Source organism: Plectrocnemia conspersa, unplaced genomic scaffold (assembly GCF_051122295.1).
Source record: "Plectrocnemia conspersa isolate PC_06_02 unplaced genomic scaffold, ASM5112229v1 ptg000013l, whole genome shotgun sequence".
Taxonomy (NCBI): domain Eukaryota; kingdom Metazoa; phylum Arthropoda; class Insecta; order Trichoptera; family Polycentropodidae; genus Plectrocnemia; species Plectrocnemia conspersa.
The window spans coordinates 25,075,983-25,103,095 of NW_028277177.1; the positions used below are offsets into that span (position 1 = coordinate 25,075,983).

Consider the following 27,113-nt stretch of genomic DNA (forward strand, 5'->3'; position numbering starts at 1 on the left):
TCGTCCTGGGTTCGCCTTAATCGTGAACTGCTCACGGCTAGTTCACTGGAGGGGAGTACTGTAGCGGGGCGAGAGGGGCGAGAGAGGGGGAGGCGAGCGACGGAGCGTGAGCGGTCAGTCAGCGGTCAACCTCTACGTCAACAAAACGTACGCACGCCCAAACAACGAAATGTAAATATATATATGTTTAAAAAATATATTAATTTAATTATGTAATAAACAACATTTAAAAAAATGTAAAGATATAGAGGACGTGCAATTTATCATTTCTGCAATTTTTTTTATTGAAAGTGACGCTTGCAAAACACGTCATTCTAAACGTGACAAGTAGGGCTGCGCATGCCATACTCGCATTTATATTTAATATCAAATTAAATATTCTCGATCTGATCACTTTATAAAGGTGATTCAACTTAAGATTCCGTACTTATATTTAAAAGAAACACACATTTAAGAATACTTTCGGATTTTTTTTATTAATTATACATTTGATATATTTCATTAATTATGAAAAATAATGAATTAAATGCTCGTATCTGGACTTTTTGCAGCAGCCGATCCTTTCGACCGCTTTTTTTGTACATTTTGGGTAGTATCTCGGTTATAACTTAGAGGTTGTTAGTTTTTAGGTGTTCCAACGTTTTGGGTTTGTTGTATTTGTTATTGTTAGCGTATCCTAACAAAAAATCCAACGGCGTTAAATCGTATGATCTTGGCGGTGAGTGACGTCACCAAAACATTAAATAATGGGACCTTGGGACTTTTCACGCTAAACATCCAAGGTTTGCCGACGGGAGGTAACGGGTGGCAATTAGACATAGATTTAGCCACTGCAGTAGTATTTTATTGAATATTGAAAAAAATTACACGGTGTTTACAAAAATAACGGAGCGCAGGCCCGCAACGGTGGTCCAGCGCGCTAGAGGTTGCTAGTTGGGAGAAAATCTGTTACACCAGTGCTACCAGAGTTCCACCAAGTTTTGGCAATAATAAAATCCAAATGAATCTCAAAATCTGTGGGTGTAGGAAAATTATTACAATTAATGGATTCTATGCGTCAAACGTGTTCTGGTCGTGTTTATTGCTACTAAAATTTATCTAAAATGGTCGTACGAGTGAGGGTGAATTTTTTTTTATATATATTTTAAACAATATACTGTTGCATTTTTCTTTATTGCATATTATACAATGAGACCATTATATTATAATAATATATTTGCCATGGCCGACAACTTTAAGGTTTAGACCCCTGTCTTTCAATCTGTCAAATTTTAATCATGGAGAGGGTGAATGAACCTTTACAAAAAGCTTTTTCGAGCCGTCATGGATCGATTCCAATGTTTTTACGTGACGTATTTACGTTTCTAGCCACCAAGTAAGATTGTCTATAAACTAAAGTTTTAATCAAGCATAACCTAAAATTGCGAATATTTTAGAACAGACTTTTATCACATAAATCAAGGACCAGAAGATCCTCGTGGGTTACTTCCGATGGTAGCTGAAAAGATGACGATGACTACATTTCAAGAATGCGATCCATACAAGTCAGATATACCCAGGAATTGCAACGTTTGGTATAACAACGTATTCTTACCCGCGGCAATTGCTCATGAAGTGGAAGTATCTACAACTCAAGACGTTGAATCGTTTTCTGTCGATTATGGTAGTGAGATAATAGAAGATTGTATTGTAAGTGAAGAGGTCGAAGAAGAAACGCATACTACTTTGATGGATCTGAACAGTGCAAATATGGAATCGTTAAATTTAAATGTAGACAATGAAGACATAAAAAAAAATATTTCAATTTTTGCAAATAAGTCATGTAATGAATCTATCAAACCGCTTACTTCAACTTCGTCTATTAATACTGATTCGTTTAATGGTGCAGCTATGGAGAATTATAGTTGGTCTCAAAATATAAAAGAAATAGGTTTGTTTGAACCGGTTTTTGATATTTTAATTGTTTATTATTGGGTATTAACTTTATTGTTTTTTTTTAGATATTACCATTAAGCTTCCGGAAAGTATAACATCGTCAAAAAATTTGAAGATTAACACAACCAGTGAAAATATAAGCGTGGAGTATTTGTCGATAGATTCTAAATGGACTACAATCGTGAAAGACAAATTTTCTTATAAAATAAAAGCAGGCGAATCAGTATGGACGCTCAGCGAAGGAAATTTAAGAATACATTTAGGTATCATCATTATTCACTTATTACCAACATTATTTATTTCGTTATTAATAATGAAAATTTTAGCTTTTTAACCAGTACTAAAGAAATACAGCACTACATTGTTTTGAAATACATAAACTCTATATTGCTTTTATTTTTACCATGTGTTAGATTCAGCGTATCTTGCAGCAGGGACATCAGTTCAGCTTTTTATATGGAGTAGGCAAAGGTTGCCAGTCAATGGTCGTTTTTTTATTTCGATTTCATTAAATGACATGCATTTTTTGGCCAAATTCAAGGGCCCCCCTTCCCCACAAATAAAGTCCTTGTTTGGAATTCACTTCAAATGCAAAAAAGCCGCACCGTAGCTATCACAGTGGAAAAACTCTTGTTATCTAACGTTCATATTAAGACTTTTTATAACAATGTCATGACTTTTAATAAGTTAGAATCAAATGAAGCATATCTAAACCGAATTTTGATTAATAGGAGGGCGCAAAAACAGTTATCACTTCTCAGAAGTCAAAAATCCACGTCAAAAGCAAATAAATCGTGTCGGGGCCGTTGCAGTGGGAACGCTCGTTACCGAGCCAAAAGTTGGCCAGTCAGTGGTCATATTTTTTTTAAATATTTCGATCTCATTAACCCTTTGCACTCAAAAGATATTTTCAAAAGTTTTTCAGCAACTCCAAGCCTATTTCAGTGAATTTGCCAATAATTATGTTTGAAGTAATACAAAAATCAGATTGTAATACATGTATATATAAAAGTAGGTTTAAATTATGATGGTTCTTCAATGTGTATATTAACATTTATTTGACAAATTAATTTTAAAAAATAAATGTGAAACTATTTTAAAACAATCCCTGGATATTTTTTCACATGTGTTGCAATAATACATTGTTTCTTATCGGTTCTGATCCTCAAATTTCAATTGTCATCTGTTTAAATACATATTTATTCTGAATAAAATACCCAGAATATTTAAAAAAAATCTTTACGGAAATAAAATATTTTACCAAAAAATATTAGGTAAAGTGAAAAGAAATGTCATTTTGTTAATGTGACAAAAATTTTTAAGAGAAAGTATACATTATTTTTATGTTAAATAATTGCCATTGTTCTCAATGATTTTCCTATAAAGAATCGGCAGTTTTTTAATTCTCTTCTCATAAAATTCTGGCGGTTTTCCATTAAAATAGGACTCCGAGCGATTTTTCACTTGTTCAACATTTCTGAATTCTTGATCACAAGGCGAATGCTCCATCGACTTAAAAATATGATAATTTGAAGGTGCAACATCAGGTGAATTTAGTTGATGTTCTAGAATTTCTAAATCCAGCTCTCTTATATTGTCCTGCGTGATCCTCACTGTGTTTGGTCTAGCGTTATCATGCTTTAGACTGAACAAAAACTGATCTTTTTTAAGCAGCTCCGCCTTTAATCTCTCTAATTGGCCCACAGTACACTTCTGCTGTAACAGTCTGACCAGGTTTTAGTAGTTCATAGTGAACTATTCCCAGAAAATCCCACCAAACAACGCAGAATTTTTTTCAAAGTCAATGATAAACACGGGTACTCATTTCGATGAAAGCCGTTGTTTTTTTCGCTTTGAATTGGTGTAGAAGACCCACTTCTTACCCCTAGTAACGATCCTAAGAAACGGATCGGTTTCATATTTGGACATTTGAGAAAGTTCATGCGGCACCCAAATTCCTTGTCTATTTTTTCCCCCAGCCTTTTCAAATGATCCTTTACTGTTGACAATTCCTTGATTGTTTTACGTGGATCGGACTCCACCAATGATTTTAGAGTCATCATCGATTTTAACACTTGGCTGATGGTCGTTTTTACACCGCATGATGTGCAAAATAGGGCTGTTTTGCGGGTACTTAGCGCAACACAGATATAACAAAAAATGATAACTTTTGAATTAAAAAACAAAAATTTATCTAATGTTCTAAATTGTATTGGTACATATGTTAAACTTATTTTATTAGTGGTTTTCCATCTGTGGTTCGCATAAGATCAAAATGAAAATCATAAAATTTGTTTTATTCTACTTTGTTTTATTTCTAGATTTAACAAATATTTACAAAGAAACTATAATAAATAGCTTGAAACTCAATATAAATGAAATAAAAAAATGCTGGTGTTGAGCATTAGTTAACGAAATGCGTTGAATTTATTTATTGTCCCTATATATTTTTTTGTGTATTAAATAATACAATTATTGTCTTCGATCATCATGACACATTGGGATAACCTGTTAGGTTACAATGGTCTTAATTTAATCTAAATAAATACATTTTGTTTCCAAGAAAAATGTGTATCTCCATCGAATATAAACTAAAGTAAAATTCAACTTTAGTATGATATAAATGTAGCATGTCACATGTTTTTATGAATTTTTATTGTTTTAATGCATTCCTCTGAACAAACAACAAAAAAATGGTTCCGAATAAAATTTGCTTAGAAAACACAAAGGGGCACCACCACGTAAATTATCATATATAAGATTATACTTCCATGGGTTAAAATTTTTATGTTTACAACTTTGTCACACTTTTAAGAATAATTTACGATCAAATTATACTATTATTATACAAAGAGCTTTTTGATGGTCCCTCACATGGAAGTGAGCAGCGGCAATAAAAATAATTATGCATTGAAATATTTTATTTCTTCAAGTATAAGTATTGATTCATAGATAGCAGCACAAAACGCTTTAGTTTTTGCGGGGTAGATACTACCAAACCTGTCGTTTAACACCAGAAGTCATAAAAGGTAGGCATTACCCGTACCATGGATTAACAGCAGCGGACAAAGCGGGTAGAAATTGCTCGACCCGTTGGTAGAGTGTTGAGAGGTCTTATTGATTTTGGTTTGTCCCTTAAATCCCTATTACCACTTTTGAACTTTTTACACCATCTATAAGCACTCAAGATGTTTCCATAAATATTGCAGATGGTTTGGGTAGCTTCTTTTGATTTTAATCCTTTATTGAATAAAAACAGCATAATATACCGCAAATATGTTTCTTCAATCTCTGGCCTCTGCATCTTTATATGGGCCAATTTTTTTTTGTTGTATCAAAACAAAGATTACTAACACAGCTTCAAAATGATACCGACTGGGAAGTGTTGACTCAACGGGAACTGGTTTCAAAGAAATACAACAAAAAAAATGACAATTCTTTTCACTTTACCTAATACATTCTAGAATAAAAAGCCCGTAAATAAAAGGCTTCCATATTCGGAACTAAAATAATTCCCATATTTATGATTACTATGATTCCCATTTTTATAATATCATTTCTCAGGGTATTTCTAATTGTTCTGAAGCTTCATCTAAAATATTAATATAATAGTCATCTTTACTATATTCAAATTCATTTTTGATAGTTTGAAACATCCTTCTGGATTATAAACTAAAAAATAGCACTTAAATTTTAATACTTAATAACTACTAAACGATAAAACTGTTGAAACGTAAGTAGTCCAATAAGAATGAATTACTGCAGAAATACGCAAGATGTTGACGGCGATATGTCGCGACACAGATTATTGTATCAAGCACCTACTGCATCTGCCGAGCAATCTAAGGCAGACCATTTTTTATTAATTTCAAATGATAACCATAGAATGAGAAATTCGTCATTTGTAAACCGTTACTAGATGTTTCCGAAATAAAAAATATATCAGAATGGATCTAAATTACTTAAATGTCAAGCCCGCCTCGACATAGAAATTGTTGGTAAAAAAACCGATATGAAGTCCACCTCGACATAAAAGTCCAAAAAGTTAAAATTCATAGTATTTCATTAAATGATATGCATTTTTCTAGCCAAATTCAATATAAATGACGTCACTGACTTGCAGGTATAACCTAAACCGTGTGGCAGATCTAATATTTTAAAGTCATCTAGTGTCAAAGAGGGACTTAATTTATTACAGATAATTGAAAAATTATTAACTGAGATACACTTATTTAGTTACTTGATAAAAACAGTACATCATCCTCAGCCACATACTATTATTTACTACTAGTAGCATGATTTTCGGACTTGTTTAAGACGTTTTAGACAGCGTCATATGTAAAATTACGTTAGGAGTGACTCACTTACGCGTCATTTGTAATTTAGTTCTTAGTCGGATTTGGTAAATTAAAACATCGTATGTAGTTGTGGGTATAATTAAAACCAACACCATGGAGTAGTTATAAGAACTATTACTTGTAAATTTAAGGTTGTGGGTAAAAATTATTATATAATTTGTTTAATTTTCGATTATTCGGGAGATTAGTTAAATCGAGCTGGTATAAGGGTGAACCAAAAAACTTCAAATTAAAAGCATAAGTTGTCAGACTTCGTTTAGCAGTTCCCTTAGGCTCAAGAGTTTCGGTCCATTAGCAACTATAACCTTTCGTAAGACAAGACTTTCGTAGTACACTGTGCAAACCTCCTACTTAGAAAGCAGTGTTACATAAGTAGAAGTACGAATCAGGAATGCAACACAAGACACACAGGAGTAGATTAAAATGGTCGCTGCAACATGCACCAAAGTACAATCATTCATTCGATGAATAAGGTTCAGTATGGTGATGCACATGCATTCACATCAGCGAGTGTACAAATGGGGTAAAAAGTTCTATACACACTACTCGGAACAATTCAGGAGCTCAGAGTAGAAACATTAGTTCATTGCAGCAGTTAAAGGCACTGTAATATCCCCACTTTTGGAGATGATGTAATTCCAACGTCTTCAGAATACATGGCTTTCTAAGAATTATCACTAGATTTACACCCGTATACAACCATTTAACTGCATTTGAATAAAAATATTTTATTGCAACACAATACCATCTGTTTAATAGTTGCAACAATGTAAATTATGCTCTTCAAGTATTTTAAATATCCGCTAGACTAGCGCCCATTAATTTCCACATCTTTGAACAGTTATTGTTCAATAAGAGATAAAAAATATTTGACTCACCCTCGAACATAGAAATCTTCTTACGCCTTACTCATAAAATCAAAAAAATACATTAGTTTTAATTAGTTTAATAATACGTACCCCTGTATGAATATTCATATCCTCTTTATTTCTTTAGTCATTATTTTTCACATACCCGTTTTCCATATTTTAGAACGCTTTCAGTGTCTCATGTCAAGCTTTTTAAAATCATCTATTACAGAAAGTTCGATGTTCTATCCACGTTAGCAGTCACCTTTGAGCTTTCTCGGATGATTTATTCTAATCTAAAAAGCTCATTTTGTTAATATTGATGCAGTCTGATATCTTATCTTAAAAAGCTGGATTTCAAAATTAGAGGATTTTTGTGTATTTGAACAATTTTAATCGACGATATAAAATGGTGATAACAATTGTTTCCTTATATATTTAACAGAAAAACACATGGAAAAATGGTGGAACTCGCTTTTGGAAAGCGAACCGAAGCTGGACACATCAAAGTTGGAATGCAGCCGACCTTTACACGAATTCTCCGAAGATCACCTCGCGAAGATCAACGAGCTCCAATACAATCACCTTCAAAAGCTAGCCGGAAAGCCGACGATCGACATGATCCAAAACGAGGAAATTCTGAAGCGAGCTTGGAACGCACCCGGTTCGCCGTTCATGAACCAACCTTTCGATGCAAACATACTTTAAAATTAAACGAGTATAATATCAGACAACCTACTTTTCAACATTTGACTGTACACTCCACTCCACATGTGAGATGAACTCAAAAAAATAAGTATAAATAAAACGCATTGCTTTAATAACAACAATTTTCATTTTTATGTTTGTGCATTATTTCTTATACAATATAATAACAACGAGAGAAATACTTGGTAAATTTCACCAGTTTTTTTTCAAATAGATGTTAAGATTCGTACAAATTATTCCCATACGTTGACTAAAAAACCATGCGCTTCGTATATAAGCGATTAATTTATATATTTTTTTGACACAAGCTACTATGCAATTTGCATGTTAAATACGACCACCCGAGATACTTCCAATACGCTATGAAATAAATTAAATTTCGACTTCCTTATTTCAAAAAAGCTGACCAACAACACAAACATTATAAAAAAGACGCAATCGCTTAGCTTTAGAATAAAAAAATATTCTTGAGTTGACGCGCATTATCACAAAAATCTCACCATTGAAAACAAACGACACAGTTGAAACTTCAATATATACGACAAGGCATAGTTTTTTTGTTATTTAATATGTATAAATACGAATTGAATTGAAATTATGACGTATGCATTAATACACAATCATGTATAATTTGGTATAAACAGAGCTATCGATTCTAGCAAATGTCTAAGATAAACTATAATTATCATTATTTATGTATACATGGAAAAAAATAGTGAATATAATATGACTTATCTTTTCATATGCTCCAGAGTTAAAAGCATAATTACAAAATATTCTTTTGTATGAAAAATAGCATCTTCATCATATACCGTTTTTACATAAGAGGCACCAAATTGGCACGCAACCGTGTTTACGTAGTGCCTTACAGGTGTACACCTACGTATCTAAAATCTTTTACTTTTCAATCCATCATATGCATTACATAAAACGTGATTGTTAATTATAATATATAAATTCTTGCATCTATTGTGAGCCACGAATTAAAAAAAAAACTACAATTTGTATGTAAAAATACACACAACCAAAAATAAATAAAATAAGAATATTGAATAAAATATTATTTTTACTAAAGAGCCTCTAAATAAAAAACCCTGATTATAATATATTGCTTTTTAGTTATATTTTTTTATATAATAATAAATATGTGATAGTGTATATTTTACCAACATTTATTTAGATAAGATCTCTTTAATTTTCGGATCTATGTATATATAGATAAAAACTAAAATTTATCCTAAAGGGCGGGAGCATTTGCAAACATTACATAATTTTTAATCTCATTTGGTGAAGAAAGTAAAATTTGAATTTCTGATGTTTTAAAACTTTCTTTAGTGAATTTTCTATTCATCGATGGAGAAGTCCATTGAATGTTTGGTAACATTAAACGAACAAAGAATATCAAGGCAACGTTTTAAGGCAATGATTTTACTGTATGGACAAAACTCAAGGAAAGCGTCACCGAAAAAAAACAATAGCGAATCACAGACCATAATAATAAAAAAAATCATACTCAGTGATATACACGCGTACGCACAACATACATAATACAACTTATATTTTTACAATTAAAATGGCGATAAATATGCATTATAACAATATAAATATGTAGTTTAACACAACTCAAACACGAAAACAAACAATTTTTTCATCCAAACTTGCGATTTGTTTACTTTTTTGCTAGAAAAAATAATGTCCATTGCGCCGTGTTTAAACGTAAACTTTGGTATTTACTGAACGATCAAAACTATGACTATAACTTTTTCTCGAAGGATATGCCTGCTTTACTAAGGACGTTCCTGTATGCGTCGAGCGAGGAGCGCAACGTCAGACAGAAACCTTTGCTGGCCGGTATCAACGGATACTCTGGCGGTTGGAAATCGTACTTTGAGGCGTTGGTGAGGAGCGTGTCGGGAGTCAGTGGACTCTCTGGATGCCCCGAGTTATGCTCCTCCGACATGAGCATCCAACGGGTGAGACGGTCGTACAGACCGCTGGCGTGACGATTTTGATAGATCAAGATTTCCTTCTTGAAAATCTCAGGCGGATGCAACACCAGCTTGGTGAGCGACTGAACTAACTTCAACAATACCATCTCGTTATACATGCGTGAATTTTCACTACCTTGTTGAGATCCTGAAATAAAAATAACACAAAAATTAACACACGTATTTTTAACTACTACTATTTTGTCTTTGAAACTATCTATGTATAATATGAGTTTCAAAATGTTGAAGGGAGATAATAAGAGGGGAAGCAAATGGATATACAAAAACGATTGTATCTCATTACATATTATTGAATAACAGAAAATTCTGTATTTTATGATCTTTGTTATATAAGAAAAACGAAATATTCCATTTTTTATTTTATATGTGCAGATGACATGAATGTTTTTAAAAGTTTGTATAAAGATCTACTATTATTACCGCTGAATGAAGACATTCAACATTAAATTAATTTGAACAAATAACTTTGGGTGTCATTGATTGAAATTAAATAGAAATTTTGGTTTAGAAATAAACTTATAAAATCTATGTCACAAATGAAGAAGATATCCTAATAAAAATACTAGATGTTATTGTAAAATTGGAGTCGCAAAAGACATAACAAGACTGACAAATAATATACTATAACGCCAACCGTTACATTGTTTTAGGAAAAAATTAAATTTGTTTTAATATACATAAGTTAGTCTAATGTAATGTTAGTTTTATTTGTTAAGCTGCTATGATAATAATTCACCTTTTTGTTTATCAAATCCTGCTTCATTGAAATATGGTTCTGCGCAAAGTATAAGACCCTGAAGTGAAACTATGACTTGAAGAAGAGAGCTGTCTCGTCCCCATACTTCTACGCCACGTCCGGACCAGGTTCCAAGTAAAGACACACAAACCTTTAAAAATTAAATTCAAAATTAGTACTAAGAAACACAATGGCAATGAGTATAAAAATCACCTTTCCATCTTCATAAAGATTTGGATTAAGTCTATCAGAGCAGAACGACAAGTAATGACACAACGGAGGCGCTCTAGGATATTCACCGCCGAGCTGCACGTCGAAGAGGAACAGTCCATCTTCATAAGGCGTCTTAGCGGGTCCAGCAATCATTATTGACAGCAAATCCATTCGATCTTCATAACCCCTAACCCAAACCTGTCGAGTGATGATATAAATAAAAACTCTGCATCTATTATATGTACACCAAAGACATACTCCATGAGGTAAAGATTTAAGCAGTCTAATTTCTCTGGCAATGGCTTGATGGTAGGCACGGGGCTCACTCGGCTGCAAAAGCGATAACCGAAAACGATGGGAAGTCGGCACAGAATCTACTATGGTGTAGCCTTCGCCATATTCTTTCATCACTGAAGAATCGTCAGATACTGCCGGAGCTAAAATATTAACGATTTAGTATATATAGATATAAAATAATCTTAAATTAAAATAAATATATTTACCACTATCTTCCTCTTCTTTATCTTTAGATTTATCTTCTTCTTTACTACTTTCAACATCAGTTTCGGACGAGGTTTCAGGTGGTTTATCAATGACTGTTTCACCCGTTTCGTTGTCTTTGTCGTCAGTCATGGTCACGACTAGTTCATCAAATTGCCTATAAAATGATGATCAAAATACATTTTCGAATTTATAAAATCATGCAGTACATCGATGAAAAATAAAAATATATATATATTAAATAATAACATTTTAATAATTCATATGTATGGTACAGAGGGACTAAAATAATAAAAAAAACAGTTGACTTTTAAGGAATGTTCAATACATTCAACATATTCTGGTGCAGGGGGGTGCACTTGCATGTACACACAAAGCATATATGCAAAAATATATAATTGGCAATCTAGTGAATTTAATGTAGTTAATAAAATAATTTTTAAAAACATGAATTATTTCACATATTAATGTAATGGAAAAGTAGGACAATATAAATAATAAATTAATAGCAAATATGGTTAAAAAGCATGAGTTAGTTTATGATTATTAATAAATACAAAAACAACGAATAAACTAAAAAAATAACAGCTCACACAGAAAAGCGGTAAGGCAATGGGGCTCCGGTCGTTTCTTTTTCTTTCATTAACCTGTTAAGGAATGGTACGAATAATGAGTTTCTCCTCCTGCAATAGAAAAATAAAAGAAAAATTCACATGCAGAACGCATTTAATAATACATTTGTGATTAAAAGCATGCAAAAATATCCCTATTATTCTAATAATAATATTATGTTTAAAAATTAACTTTTTATTATAATTATTAAGCTAAGATAAAAATGTTTAAAAATACTAGATTCTTTTATAAACTGAATGACACACTTAAAAATATTGATCTTCTGAAAGTGATAAACAATTTCAATTAATGCTAGGGTTAAAAATGATCAGACTAAAAAGAGTATTATTTAACAAGCATCTAGTCGTTTATTTCAAATTACTTTTTGACAAAACTAAAATGCAAATAGAAAACTTCCAAATGTGCAACTAATATTGCATTTCAACGATAAAGTTACATGTTTATTATAAAAAGTATTAATTGTTCAATCGAATGATACTTAATGGATGATGGCAAAGCAACGGCAACTTTGAAATGATTAAAGTGCACAGTGTAGAATATGCAATATTAAACATTCCGATCGGTTATCGAACCAAAGTAAAAATGAAACTGTATTTAAGATTTAATTATTGTATAAAAATTAACCTGCTGACTTCAGCACACGCTTTCATCAATTGTATTGTTATCAATGAGCAAAGCTTGAGGCACACGTTCCTGTTAGATAGTGGTGCATCTGAAGAAGATGTGGTTGCGGCATTGCTAGTATTAGCTTTAGTTTGTCCTAGAATAAATGTATTCATATTTTTAATACAAAATTATTATAAATCAATGCTGTTAACCTAATATTACAATAGAAGAATCTATGAATATATGAAGGGGTAATTCAATACCTTCAGGAGCATCTTTATACTCCCAATCCTGAAGTAACATATTTCTTATTATACTACTTCTCTCGCAATCGCCGCTAGTCGATACTGCCGCCACACCAGTATTGCCGCTTTGTGATGCCGAAACAGGTTGACTATCAATACCCGAATCTTCGTTTCTATTTTTATCTGTACCGTGTTGACTAGGATTCGTCAGATCGCCCATGCTTCCGGCGGGCGTGTTAAATTTACTGAGCGAATCGTCACTCGACGGTGTGAGCATTCGAGCGTCCGGAACAGGTTCCTTCAGGTTATAGTTTCCGTCCGTGCCCGACGAAGAAGTGCTCTCGTCAGCCTTCTTTGGACTACTGCTCTCGCCACTTTTTGATTGATTAGAATTTGAGTTATAACATTTTAGTTCGTTTGACATAAAATTAGCTATTTCTACTTGAGGTAACGTGGTACAGTCGTCGGCCGATGAAGTTTCGGGACACTTAAGTTTTCCGTCCTTTAAAAGATCGGCATATGGAACTATTTTTTCTATAAGAAAGAAATGCAAGCTTAAGAATAAGTACTTATATAAAGAAAATTATATTTGAAGAATTACCTATTTTTTTAATAGTATCTTTAAGAACAGATTCCGGATTCTCTAAATCATCTCTAGAAAATAATCTTAACACTTGATTATGTACACGGCGTACGCCAGCACTTCCACTAATAGTATCGCGCGTACCGCCTCCTCTCTCTCGAACCCGTTCGATCAAACCCTTGAAGAAAACATTTATTAAACATCTATCAATTATATTATAGTATTCATGCAATGCATACTTGAAAATGATCTTCGTGAAAGAATGAAGTACCCATTAGTCTATCGAGAAATCTGCAATCTTTATAGAGAGTCAAAAGTTTACGCATAATCTGAAATACAAGAAAAATTATTATTAAACATAATTAACATTTGAGATTTATTTAGAACGAATTGTACTTCATGACTTTGAAGTGAAGGGTTTTGCGAAAGAATCTCTTCCATTCGAGCCATCGCATTTAAGCCTCTCTCTATGTGAGCAGCGGCTTTCGGCTCTAATCCTCGAGGTACTTTAGGTAAATCTGAAAGTTGAATGGAAAATGTAAGAAAATGATTTAATAATATAATAAAAATCTTCTTGACGATCTCACCTTTCGAATTTTTTATGATAGAAGCTTCGGCTTCGACGGTAGGCAAAAGAAGCTCGCTCTCAGGCGGTTCCTCTTTATCTTCTTCTTTTTTAGTTTTGACTTCTTTATCGGATTCTCCTGCTGATGATTGAGTTTCCCAAGAATCGTCAGAGCTGCTACCGTCGTCTCCCCATATGTCGCCTTCGTCGGAATCATACTCCCCGACTTTATAAAGATCTTGAGGCCAGCACATACTCTTGTGGCCGTCGACCCACCAAACGTGAACACGACCAGTTGGAAAATTATCCATCACCTAAAAATAAATATTAAATATAATCCACGAACCATATACATATGTATACACAGCGGTGTGACAAAATAATTGGACCACTCAAATATTTCACATATTTTGCAAGCAACTAATGTAAGAAATAAATGTTGTGCGTTAAAAGATTTAAAGCTCGTTAGTAGGTGATGATTTTTACCAAAAAAAAATAATGAATATATGTACACCCAAAAGGTTGGGGATACGATACAGTTACATATTGAACAAAGGATACTGTATTCAGTGTGCAACAATTTATGGTTCTGTCAAAACATTCGGATAAAATAATTACATTTTTTAATATTCTAATCTCTTTCTAAGCTATCACTTACATCAGGGGTCAGCAAACTACGGCACGAGAGCAAAATATTGTTTTTTACATGAATCAATTAAAAACAAGTCTAATTACGCGCTGTAACGTAGCAGTATTTTTTATTTTATACTGATATAACTGATATTTTTTGTATTGTTTAAGAATTGTATAAATATAATATTATGTAAAAATATTACTTCTTATAGAAAGTATTATATATATATATATTGATCCTAGTTTTTAATAAAATTACTCATGTACAATACATAAATATTTTCCAGTTTGGTACCTGACCCGCCGAGCCTAAATTTTTTATAATCTGGCCTTTTCTAAAAATAGTTTGCCGAACCCTGACTTACATCATAATGCTGAATCGAGATTATTATAAAAACGTTTTTGCTAGATATTTTTACCCATATTTTATAGACAAAAATATGAAAAACCATAACTATATTAATGCAAGACGCAGCTCCCTCAATAAAGAATTACTTGGCAAAGCAAAAATATACAAGTTTTATATTGGCAAGATAATTCACCTAATATAAATCCAGTAGATAATTGTTAAGCAATACTTATATCCATCATATACAAGTGCTCAAATACTAATTAAAATAATTTGAAAAAAAAAAACCATTGAAAGTGTGGCTAAACGACAAAAAAAAAAACTATAAAAGCGAGTATAGAATATGCCTAGAAGAGTATTGAAGTAATAAAAGATAAAGGTGGTGTTATTAGAAATTATTTTTTAAATTAAAAATGTGCAAAAATAAATTCCTTTTACTTTTTTAAACTACATACTTTTTATAGAAACTACTAAAATATGAAAAACAATGTCTGGTCCAATTATTTCGTCACACCACTGAATAAAAATCAAATTTGATCAATACCTGTCCAGCAGTGCATTTTGCTTCGGTTCCGGTAAAATTAGCAACTCTGATTACGACAGTTCCTGGACGATATTGGAAGTCGGGATGGTCTTTTACATCATATACGCTGACCTCGCTTTCAGATATATATTGAGGACTAAAAACAGCAATCTGATTAGACATTTATAAAAGAGTATTATATGATTCATAAAGGATTCATCTTACACAGGCTCCTGACAGCTGGTGTACGTACGGAACCACTTTACGATCGCAGTTCGACCGTAATGATCGACTTTTTGTACAACGCCATAATCGCGATGAGAAGACGTCTCTAATGGTACCTCACTGATCACAAAGTCACCAGGGAAGCATTCCTGACCGTCCAGATGGTGAATGGGATAAAGATCGGTCGAAGGTATGTCAAGTTCGATAGTACCGTCCTGAAATTGATTCAGAGTTGTAGATTCGCTTTTTTTTTGTTTACTCTCGAATATATTTACCTGCCACACAACGTTAGCTTTGCTCTTAGTGCAAAGAGTTTCTACCACGACTTTATCGCCAGGTTTCGGCGGAGGAGCTGACTTATCACGGCGAGCAGTTCTTTTAAGACGTTTGCCTTTCAAAAATTTAGTTACTAGATGTGGTGACTTTTTACCTCTCCCTGACGCCATAGAACTAGACGAACACTGAGACGACCAGGTGCCACAGCTGAAATTAATCATATTTTAAGTCGAGCGAATAAGATGAGGATGTGTATTGGAAGAATAGAAGCGCTGAATAGGAAGAAAAAAATTCTCCTGGTTTAGGAATATACGTAAATCTGTTCAGGCTTACTACAGCCTATTCACTCTAAGAAGTTAGGTAATATTCAAAGAAAATACCTATCCGAATCGGTGGCTTCGTCAGAACTCGTGTTCCCCCAACTGTCAGAGTCGTCTACGTTGGCATGTAAAGGCTGATCATAATATTTATGATCTCCGTTGTACACAGCAGGGCTATTACTTCTAGAATTATTTGTACTGCTGGACAATTTAGTTTTACGTAATTTTTTTTGCCTGCTCGACATGTCGACGTCGGGTGAGCAAGATCTGTCCGAAGAAGTACATTTTCCATTACAAGCTTTATCTGGAACGTCTAGGTGAGAACATTCGTCGTTTTGATGAGTGTTAATGATCTTTTTATCTACTACTTCACTATCTTTACTAACGCTTGAATCTAAGCATTCGATTTTTGGATCGCCGATTGATTTAACAGTGTCAATTTGAGTTTCTTTATTACCGTCTACAATAACAATATCAACGTCCATTTTAGATTGAGCATTTGGCTCCTCTTTACTATCGACACTAGAGTCTTTTTGATTCGTTAAATAATTTGCTTTGCTATCTATGGTCGGCTGCAGCTGTAGGTTGTTATAAAAGTAAGTGAATTTTCCTTCTCGGTTAAAAACAGATCTCTTTTTAGGCTTTCCTGGAATCCTAAAGGTGTGACTTGAATTGGTGACGTTCGATTCTTGAGGTTGTTGCGCATTGCTTTCTTTGTTTTCGGGATCTTTCGTTTTAGTCCTTTCTGATCTAGTCTGTCTGCGTAGACTACGATATAGCTTATCTGAAATAAATACAATAATTAGTATATTTCATATGGCGTTTTAGTTAATCATGACTTACTTTGATTCTTCCTCCATTGTGCTTTACTGCAGAAAGTATCTTCCTCGGTGAGAATCAAAAAGTTTTTCGCACCAACTTGTAAAGTACACGGTTCAAAGAGATTCAAAAGTTTCAAACGTTTGAGATCTTCGCCTTCGACAAGATAAGGAGGTTGTTTTGGCGGACCGCCATCGGCTTGTTCGCCCAAAGCGCGACATTGCCAATGAACTCCCACACTCTCAGTCTCAACGGATTCCACGGTGAACTAAAACATAAATCATGTTCCAGATGAAGAATATAATAGTAAATTTATCCAGAATTATTTAGATTTTATTAACATACTTTATGTTCTCTCATTTTGTGTCGTCGAGCCGTTTCCATCTCTTTGGTGATGTTGAGCCAAGTAACGCCTTCGAGTACTCCCATCGGTCCGACGACCGTTTGCCCTGGATAATATTCGTTAACGTTAGCGTTTTCATAGCCTCTAGCTCCTCGTGCACCGCGACGTCGACGCTGCATACAATCCTCCAATAGACACATTCCTGCATCGGGAACTTCAAACTTCGATCCATCGCCAGAAACTAAAGTCAGTTTGGTGTTAACGGTCTAAAATATGCAATCAATATTATAAAATAAAGTAGTAAATTGTAAATTATATTATTTTTAATGATAATTACTTTGGAGGTTCCAACCCAAGAATCGAGACAAACTGCTAAGTCAATAGTGTATTCTTCTAACGGATGAAGACGTTCACTCGGCACAGCCGGTAACACAAGATTTGTTCCAACGACTTGAACAGCGCCCGTCACTGAGATATCTCTGCAGTATCCCCTTTGAGTATCTTTACCTTTAATCATACGCCTGACGACATCGCCGGGCATTAGTGCTCGATCAGCGAGGCCAACCTAGGATATTAAAAATATATATTAGCATTTATGTTGTAAAATATGTATAGTAAAGAAAGATCCAAAAACACTGTTTTGTGGGACTCTAGAAAATATTATACTGAATCTCAGATACTTAACCGTAGAATATAGCATTCCGACACTTTATGCCTCCTAAGGGCGGCGAAACAATATATAATTAGCACCATAAAATATGTCTCGCATTACCAATCGGTACGAAGCTTGGGTCACATTGGAAGCACATATCCATGTCATGGATATTTGAAATATTGCGTTATTTAAAAAAAAAAATTCCAGACCTAATGGGAAAATAAATTAGTGTAAAATGGCCAGCTGGCAGAATCCATCAAAAGATCTCCATTGTTAATGTGATAGGTAGGCTCTAAGTGCATTTATATCCTGATGCCAGTATCTTAGCTAAAATTTTTCGACTACTTTTTATATTTTTAACTTGGGCCCTTATGTTTTGCATGATTTTTCTGAGGTAGCTACGCCACTGCCGGATGATTTAAAAAAATAAATATTTAAAAAAAAAATGAAATGTTTTATACATTATTATACAAAAGAGCTGTTACATTTTTTCTACAAGGATAATGAATCAAAGGCTATAAATCAATGAACGAGATTGGGGGTTGAGATTTTACATTCTTCTAAAATGGGTAAAAAAGATTGAAAATATTTTTTTTGTGAAGTAATGTATTTTTTATTGGAGATTTTACTGCGAGATTTTTAGCTGAGAAACATTCTGACACTGCATATTTTTGAAAATACTTTTATCTCGGAAAAAAACAATCCTTGAGACATCTGTGCATCGACTTCTGAAATGTTTCGTTTTTCAAAGAGATTTACTAATGATGAGGCCCCAATATTTTTTATATAAACTGGGAATAGATGTCACTGGGTGTTAAAAAAATAAAAACATCAATATTCTAGTTAGAATTTGGAAAGAAAAATTATTGACCACTAGTCTATTTATTTTCAAGAGTCAGTGCGCAAGAACATTGTTTAACGCGTAATCAAAATGTGCTCTTAAATTTCTGACTTGTGATTGGTCGTTCTCAATGAAACGATTGATCTTACGGCGAACGACCAATCACAGGGCAGAAATTTAAAAGCATGTTATGATTACGCGTTAAACAATGTTCTTGCGCACTGACTCTTGAAAATAAATAGACTATAGTGTTCATACGTTACTAAATATAATTTTTAACCATTTTACCTTGAATACCATAAAAAATAAATTATTGGATGTAGGTGTGGTAACATGAATGAAATAATAAATTATCATAAAAATAATAAATATCATCTGTTTATTTTTTCATGGATTATGGGTAGACGTGTTTTTAGCATTTCACGATAGATGACAAAATTTGGAATATATGCTAATAAATGCGAATAGATACTAAAAACACAAATAAATGCAGTAAAATACTATTATGATACCTAATAGTTTCATGTATGTTTATTTTCTATGTTGTTATCTATGGCAACTCGTCACATTGTTATATTATTTTTTCTATAATAAAGCCCATGGAATTTATATATAGTGGAAAATCACTTAACGAGCAAAACTAGTTGTAAAAAATGACTCGCTTAACGAGCGTCGTAATGAGTAACAAAGAATTCAGGAAAGTCCCAGATTGTGCCAAAACCGTTCTGTAATATAAGGCAACCAGACGTTCCGCTCAAAAATTTTGTGTTCCTTGAACAAAAGCTTTCAAAAGAGACATTTTTTTGAGCTCCCATAGCAATTATACAGCAAAAAATTCAGAGATGGACTTTCAATAAAATTTTCGAAATGACATTTTTTTAGCTCTTGCAGCGATCTGTCCTCTTTTATTCTCATGGATAAAAATCTGCGAGATGGATTATGAAAAAAATTTTGCATGATTTTTTTTATCTTTTCATATTTTCAAAATCTGGTTACTTTATGTAACAAGGCCTATGAGAGCAAGATATTTGGCGGTCACCGGGTAACTAGCTGTCAAACTATACCTCCTGCTAGGCATTATCGTATTTTAAATTAATTCATATGGGAAAAATTGTTGTTTTTTTAATATATGGATAGAATTAAGGGCTTGTTTGTTTTCAAGCTAATTTTGTTACATTTGAAAGCCAGTTTTTTAACTTGATACCTGTTACTTGATATTATAATTAATATTTTTTATTATTTAAAAAAAACGTTAATATTTTGATTTAAAACCGCCTTAGTGTAAAATAAAAACAAGTAAAAAAAGAGTGAAAATGACTATGGGAAGGTTTTTTGAATTCTTTTGAACTGTCTTTTGATTACAAAGCAATAGTTTCTTAAATTGAAAAAAATTGTAATTTTTTAGTCTTCCGTATGAAATAGTTTACTTCAGAAAAAAATAAATAATTTTCAGTGAAACAAAAAAAGAAATAATAAAGTTTAATTTTGACTGTTGAATGCGATGGACTAGTTTAGAAATCACGAGCAAATTTTTTAACACAAAAAGAGTAATTATTTTAACTTTAAATTATTGCCGTGCTTCTCATGTGTGAAATGAACACCATTATCCTAATATCATGGAACTTTTTAAAGAGTTGGGATTAGTACCTCTAGCGAACGAAGCCTTGGGACGATAAAATGCAAATTTATTAAAAAGTATACATACAAATTTCTATCAAATGAACTAACAAATTTAAAAAGTGAGATCTGTTTCAAGTTATTAAATTCTATAAAAAAATCGTATTAACACTGCAGGCCGGATAAAATCGCTACAAACTTATGCTAATTGCCAGCGATTTTTACAATATCGTATTTATTTTATTTTTTTGAAAAATCGCTATAACTTTTGAAGTAATCGTTCTATAATAAAGATTTTTTTGCATTGCGCGTATAATGAACCAATAAACACGAATTATATATTGAACAGCTGTTTTCAACCTTGAATATTCAGGAATTTTTTTAAGAAAAATGTTTTTTTAAAAATAAATTTTGAGATTTATGGAGTGCATCCGGTTGTAGTGCGAGAAGGTCCAGTTGGGGAATTTGAGACGCTTGATATTCACTGCAAATCCAAGATTTTGCAACATTTAACATTGATATTCACTGCAAATCCAAGATTTTGCAACATTTAACAAAAAACTTTTATATTTAATTTTTTTGTGGCATTTAATTCATTAACTTAACGAAAACATGATGTATATACTGATCCCCGGCCAAAAACGGTCTGCGCAAACATGATGCATATTCGCATCATGAGGCCGCCAATGGTTCAACCCGTGATGATGCCACATATGCATCAAAAACATGATGTATATGCTGATCCCCGGCCAAGAACGGTCGGCGCAAACATGATGCATACTCGCATCATGCGGCCGCCAATGGTCCAACCCATGATGATGCCACATATGCATCACCGGCCACGAAAGTGTTCAAGAAAGATGACAAATTGGGTTAGTAACTATTATTACACTTGCAAAAAAAAGATACAATATTTTCACTGGCCTCGAAAAGTGAAACTGGTAAATTAAGTCAAAATATATTATTCAGAATATATCAAAATTTATGTATACATTGTATACATAAATCATATTGTTACTCTTATAGGTACCATCGAGGGAACGATAGATAGGTTTCATGAGAAACTACAAGAAAAAACATCAAATTCAAAAACACTAAAAGCTGAATTTTCCTTGTACGAGTCTACAAACAAAAATTATACAGATTTAATCAATAATTACTTAATTAGCGAATATTTTGTCTTTTTATATTTTTGTGACAATGTTTATATTAAATAACTGTCGTAGTTTGAACAGATGGGAATTTGGCAGCACCAATAATGGGGCACTTGTAATATAAGGTAAAGCATTTCACCAGCTTATTGGTACTTGGCAATACGATAGTATTTGTAAAGGCACCGAGTGGTTGTTTATGTGCATTTATCTAATCCGTCCAAATTTTTGATCATCACGAGCGTTGGTATCACTGATGCTCTTGTGTGGCAGGTCGTAGACTATTTTGATTTATTACACTTTTAACTTGTGTTTGTGACAAGTCTTTTCTTATGGTCAGATGGCCTTGAAACTATTATTGAGAGTAATGAGACAGTCGTGGACTGCCTTACCCTTGTCGGCCAGTAATCTGCGAGGACTAGTTCTATATCTCCGTTCTAGTAACGCCATCTCTTAGTTGTGGTATGCGTTTAGTAGGTCTAGGTTCTGACATGGAAACTTTGAAAAGGTGAAGGAAATTCTTCGTTTCGATCACTGTATCTGCGAAACTTATCAATGATATCTGTGACATCCCCAAAAGCACTGCCTATTGCATTATGACCGGAAATACGCATCCGCTTCGTAGCGCACGCTGACGAACGACCAAAAGGATGCCAGAGTTAAGCACTGCAAAGATATATATATGGAATTCATGTCAAGCATTGTAACATGATGAAACATTGTGTTACCAGTATGAGTCACTCACAAAGTGTCAGGGTAGGGTTTGAAAGGAAAGAGAAGAGCAGAGACAGAAGAGCCGAGTCAAGTCTTTGTTCACCGTTGACCAAATTTGTGCTAATTGGTCAGACGATGAACGCAGACTACTATTAGGAGGTACCGAATCGTTTGTAGGGCCAGAATTCATCAAGTTCGACCAGAATATCAAGCCCAAGGCAGTTGGTCGTTGTTGCATGATAATGCACCAGCATGAATTCTTGGCCAATAAGGGCATCGTAGTGCTCAGACATCCTCGCTATTCACCTGATTTGGCTCCCTGTGACTTATGGCATTTTTCTGACCAAATTCAAGGGGACATCTCCGTTTAGAATCTATGGCAAAAACAATAAAATCGTGCTATCGCAGTGGAAACGCTCGGTTATTTAGCGTTCATATTAAGACTTTTTATTTATAACAATATTATGACTTACAAAAATCGAGAATCGAATGAAGCATATTTAAATAGAATTTTGACCAATAGGAGAGCGCAAAAAACAATTATCACTTCTCAGAAGTCAAAAATTTACGTCAAAAGCAATATTATCATGCCGTCGCAGTGGGAGAGTTCCCACTGCAACAGCGCAGACACGATTTTATTGCTTTTGATGTGGATTTTTTACTTCTGAGAAGTGATGACTGTTTTTGCACCCTCCTATTGACCAAAATTTGGTTTAAATACACATTGACCAATACTTTTATATCCGAATTTCGAAGTAATATCGGTAAGGACAGCTATCATATTTTCAAAACATCGTATAATATCGAAGTGCAGGCAAACTATGGAGCAAAATACGAGGTCTGTCTGTACTTCTTCCGCTTATTTTCCCCCTGAGAGTCGAGTAGGCTTAATTTGTTCTAAACTGTAATTAGTTTTAGCACTTTCATTAGGTCTGGTTGGGTTTGAACAGCAAACGTATGTTTCGCAACTGTCAAATTGAGTTTCATAGACATTTTAACACATTGTTGTCGGGACACGGATTTTTCCGTTTTTGCGGAACTGCTGCTGGATTGCGGGACCCGTAAAAATCCGTTTTTTGTAGTCTGCTGCTAGAAGTCGGCTCACGTGTTTATCCGTGTAATTTTAACTGCATTTTTTTTTGTTGTCAGCAGCTAGATATCACTGCTTTGATATTCAATAAAGACGTTATTTTATTCGTCATCGCATTTATTACAATTCAACCAAATGTATTGTACTAATTTTGATATTGATTTTTTATACCGTACAAAAAGTTAAATAACGAACTATAAAAAATTCCTGTTATCCCAAATATCTTCCATTATGTCACAAATCTATTCAAGATGCTTCGAGGAATTACTTTCTATCTGATGTAAAAGAAGGGATGGTCGGGAGTGAGAAAAAACAAATTCCAATGAAACTTGACCTGGGGTAGATAACAAGCAACGGTCATTGCGACATCTGTGACTTGTTATAAAAAAAATACATCATTACAGTTACGCGTAAATGTTCGGTCGTTCGGTTGTCTAAAAAATAGTTTTACACCCCGAAATGTTTTCACCCGATGAAAAGAAATCTGACGATGAATTTGTGTGGATAATTTATCTGATTATTGATGATTGGACCAAAAGTGTGGCTATGTACCTTTTGACATACCTCTACACAGAGGTACGTGTTTTTAGAGATATCATACGTTGAAAAACTATTCATAAAAACAAATTGCGACATATTTTAGTTTTATTTAGTGTTTAATTCGATTTTTTATTACATACATTTTTATAGTACTTTTAGGTGCAAAATAAACGCAAGTTTCCAGTGAATATAAAAGTGTCAACCTCCATGTTTCTTCTTTATTTGATAGTACTGTTTATGGTAAGTCTGGGTTTAAAATTTCATAATTTTATATTGTATAGTATAAAAGTTATTGCGAGTTTCCGAAAAAAAACGCGGAAATTCTTCGTTTCCGATTAATTCCGCGGCTGCTAAAAAATGGCCCGCGCCAGGCTTAAGACAATGCGCGAAATCACCCGACAACAAGACAAGACAAGAGTGCCTATCAGTTAAATTATATTTTCGCTAGTAGACATGTGTATCTACTGGTGAAAATGTATTTTTTTTTAAACTGTAAACTCTCGTTCGGTGTAAAACTACTGACATTTCTTTGCTTGTGAGAGGCAACTTGTAGTGCATTAATTTATAGGCTGCTTTGTATTCGCTGTTAAATATGCGGATTTTGGAGTACATGTTATTGATATATTTTTGTCATGTCTATGTAGTATGAACACCATATCGTGATCTTTTCGAAAGTCAGCAGGTGGTAGATTTTCACATGTATACAAATTGATTTCCACATTTGACAGTTTTGTATTGAGATTTTTTTTCGGAGTCTTAGAGGGATAAAAAAGCTTATATATGTGGGATAAAATTGATACAGGCCTATAGTTTCCTAGATTTTCATCGTGAAAAATAACCTAAAAACAATAATGAGATTAGCATGTTGCAATATTACGAGAGCTGTCAATATGATCCAAAAGCATATGGATGAGAAAGTAAAAGATGCCATTAGCTAATTCACGATTCTAATGAGATTTATAACATCGTTCTAGATTTATCTATAAGAGCTGTCAAGTGGATCAACTTGTCTGTGCCGCATATACAAGAGAGAAGAGTAGGTAATAAAATGGCGACTCCAGCTTTTGCTAGAGGTGAAAAAAACATGGCGAATAGCGAAGGTTACGAGAGGCTCACCGCTCGGTCGGTGACGATGCGCTCGAGGCCCGAGGGGTGCCACACGATGCGCAGGTCGCCACGCTGCAGGGGCTGCTCCGCCTCGCTGCCGCTGGCCGAGCTGGAGCTGCCGTCGCAGTTGTCCAGCACCAGGCCGAACGTGACCTGACCGCGCGAGTTGACGCGGAACACTTCGTCCTCGTAGAAGTAGCTGTGCATGCCGGCCGACATAGCGACGGTAACGAGGGCGGACGGCCAGCGGCTCGCCGACCGTCCGATGAAGAGCGACGAGCGCCGCCACCGGCAGACACTGCGACCCGCAGCCCGGCGGGATCCAAACAGACTTACTAGAGACCATACACTATTGCGCAATTGCAACACTGACCCCTTTTTGTGCAATGCAAATTTATATGAAATTAAAAAATATATACAGGTTATATGAATATAAAACGAATTATAATATAAACAAACATATATCGTTTTGTAGATCTTAATAATTATAATTAGTTGTGTTTACACTAAAATTAATGAAGGTGTAAAGAGCATAGTTCCTAATTTACGAATTTTTTCCTGACTATAATGCTGCATAAGTCACTCGTAGCATCAGTACTGTATACGTATATGACTTAGTTTTTTAATTATAAATAAAACAGCTTCGAAATAGTTTATTCGTTTCAATAAAGGTCATTTTAGATTAAGTGATAATCCTAGATCTAAACGTCTGTTAAATTTTAACGAAGAGCATTTAGAAGCATATGCTTGTCGCCAGGGCTGTCGAGAGAAAAATTGGGTCACGGTGCTTATTGTTGCTGCGTCCCCCTCCCCTTTAAAATTTAAGTGGTATCTAAAATATATTATTAAAACACTCACAGTTTGCAAAATTATGTGCTTTCTTCTATAAACGAAAATAAAAACCAGAAAAATGTATATGAAAACAATTTCATATTTTTCCACCGTGATCTATGGAGAATTATAAAGTCATATAACTAATAGATAAAGAAACGGAAATCCGATACTCGGAAACTCAGACTCCGCAAAAAAACAATTTATACCTCTTTGTGTTTGTTTCAATATTTATTTATTTTTATATAAAAAATAAAAATATATCGATCGATCGTCTGAATTTCGAATAAAATATTCGCAATTATTTCACTTCACATTTTTTCACAATATGATCCGGGCCTCGGTTGTGCTTCATACGTACACCTTTACCACTTCACGTTTCAAAATATAATGACTAAATTTGCAAATATTTGAAAAGCAAGACGTATTTGATTAAGGTGTTGTGCTAAGTGAATTTACCATTCTATGATTCACTGTTCATTTCATGCGAAGGATTTGTCTCTAAATTTTACTGAGTCATAGAAAATAGGTAAAAATAAACCGTTGCAATGAATTTCTAAGAAATGTAGGTAAACGAAAATCTACTTATTTTTTGCATATAACAAAATGTAAATAAATTTCAAACTATGCTCTCTAAAATGTATAGTTATATCATTAATTTTATCGAATATTACGGCCGCCCCCCAGTTGTTTGCATATTCTGTACCTCCCATCTCAACGGCCCTGCTTACTACAGACAGTGCATAATCATATATGAGAAAAGTCCAAACTGCAAAATGGATCCTTCATTAGCACAGGTGATGGTTCTTTATGGGAACACAAAACAACGAAAATTATAGTAAGCTTTTTAACCTCGCAAACCAACGCTCTATGTTTAGTGGGAGTATTTAAAAACTCACATACTAGGAACCTCTTGAAAAGCATAATAACATTGAAGGTTTATTGCCAGGGCCGGATTAAAGCTTTTAGAGGCCCTAAGCACTTAAAATATTTTGTTGCCTCTGAAGTAAATATAGTTTTAAGAAATCTAGATATGTTTACTTTATGCGAATATTAAAATTTAAGAAATATATGTTGAATAGTAAAGCAAAATCTAGAACATTATATGATAACTTTAATATGTCTGGACCATTTTACGT

At 33.7% G+C, this 27,113-nt stretch overlaps 2 protein-coding genes across 5 annotated transcripts; one reads left to right on the forward strand and one right to left on the reverse strand.

Annotated features, from left to right (window-relative positions):
- The first annotated feature begins 1,258 nt into the window (after positions 1 to 1,258).
- Positions 1,259 to 7,962, forward strand: LOC148227680 (nudC domain-containing protein 3). Its single transcript, XM_088202328.1, has 4 exons — positions 1,259 to 1,375; positions 1,437 to 1,930; positions 2,001 to 2,198; positions 7,587 to 7,962. Exons 1-4 carry the CDS (start codon positions 1,278 to 1,280, stop codon positions 7,847 to 7,849), a joined length of 1,053 nt encoding a protein of 350 aa, XP_088058454.1. The 5' UTR covers positions 1,259 to 1,277; the 3' UTR covers positions 7,850 to 7,962.
- LOC148227681 ((E3-independent) E2 ubiquitin-conjugating enzyme UBE2O) lies at positions 7,513 to 25,471 on the reverse strand. 4 transcript variants are annotated; one of them, XM_088202325.1, is made up of 20 exons: positions 25,153 to 25,471; positions 17,766 to 17,993; positions 17,431 to 17,694; positions 17,110 to 17,353; positions 16,327 to 17,050; positions 15,946 to 16,153; positions 15,671 to 15,885; positions 15,467 to 15,602; positions 13,963 to 14,254; positions 13,772 to 13,893; positions 13,615 to 13,704; positions 13,394 to 13,553; positions 12,811 to 13,326; positions 12,566 to 12,701; positions 11,902 to 11,991; positions 11,311 to 11,465; positions 11,066 to 11,244; positions 10,808 to 11,005; positions 10,595 to 10,745; positions 7,513 to 9,985 (listed from the first exon to the last, which is right to left on the reverse strand). In XM_088202325.1, the coding sequence occupies exons 1-20, from the start codon at positions 25,360 to 25,362 to the stop codon at positions 9,603 to 9,605; spliced, it is 4,701 nt and encodes a 1,566-aa protein (XP_088058451.1). In that variant the 5' UTR covers positions 25,363 to 25,471; the 3' UTR covers positions 7,513 to 9,602. The 4 variants fall into 4 exon arrangements, with proteins under 4 accessions (XP_088058451.1, XP_088058453.1, XP_088058450.1 ...); XM_088202327.1 differs by lacking the exon at positions 11,902 to 11,991; XM_088202324.1 differs by having other exon boundaries at positions 13,772 to 14,254.
- Positions 25,472 to 27,113: the final 1,642 nt, after the last annotated feature.

Coding starts and splice junctions, on each gene's coding strand:
- LOC148227680 (XM_088202328.1), top strand. CDS start 1,278: ATGGAGAGGGTGAATGAACCTTTACAAAAAGCTTTTTCGAGCCGTCAT. Junction 1,376..1,436: donor TTTACGTTTCTAGCCACCAA/GTAAGATTGTCT, acceptor CGAATATTTTAG/AACAGACTTTTATCACATAA. Junction 1,931..2,000: donor TCAAAATATAAAAGAAATAG/GTTTGTTTGAAC, acceptor GTTTTTTTTTAG/ATATTACCATTAAGCTTCCG.
- LOC148227681 (XM_088202324.1), bottom strand. CDS start 25,362: ATGTCGGCCGGCATGCACAGCTACTTCTACGAGGACGAAGTGTTCCGC. Junction 17,695..17,765: donor CTTGGGTTGGAACCTCCAAA/GTAATTATCATT, acceptor TGCATATTTTAG/ACCGTTAACACCAAACTGAC. Junction 16,154..16,326: donor GAAGCCACCGATTCGGATAG/GTATTTTCTTTG, acceptor GATTAATTTCAG/CTGTGGCACCTGGTCGTCTC.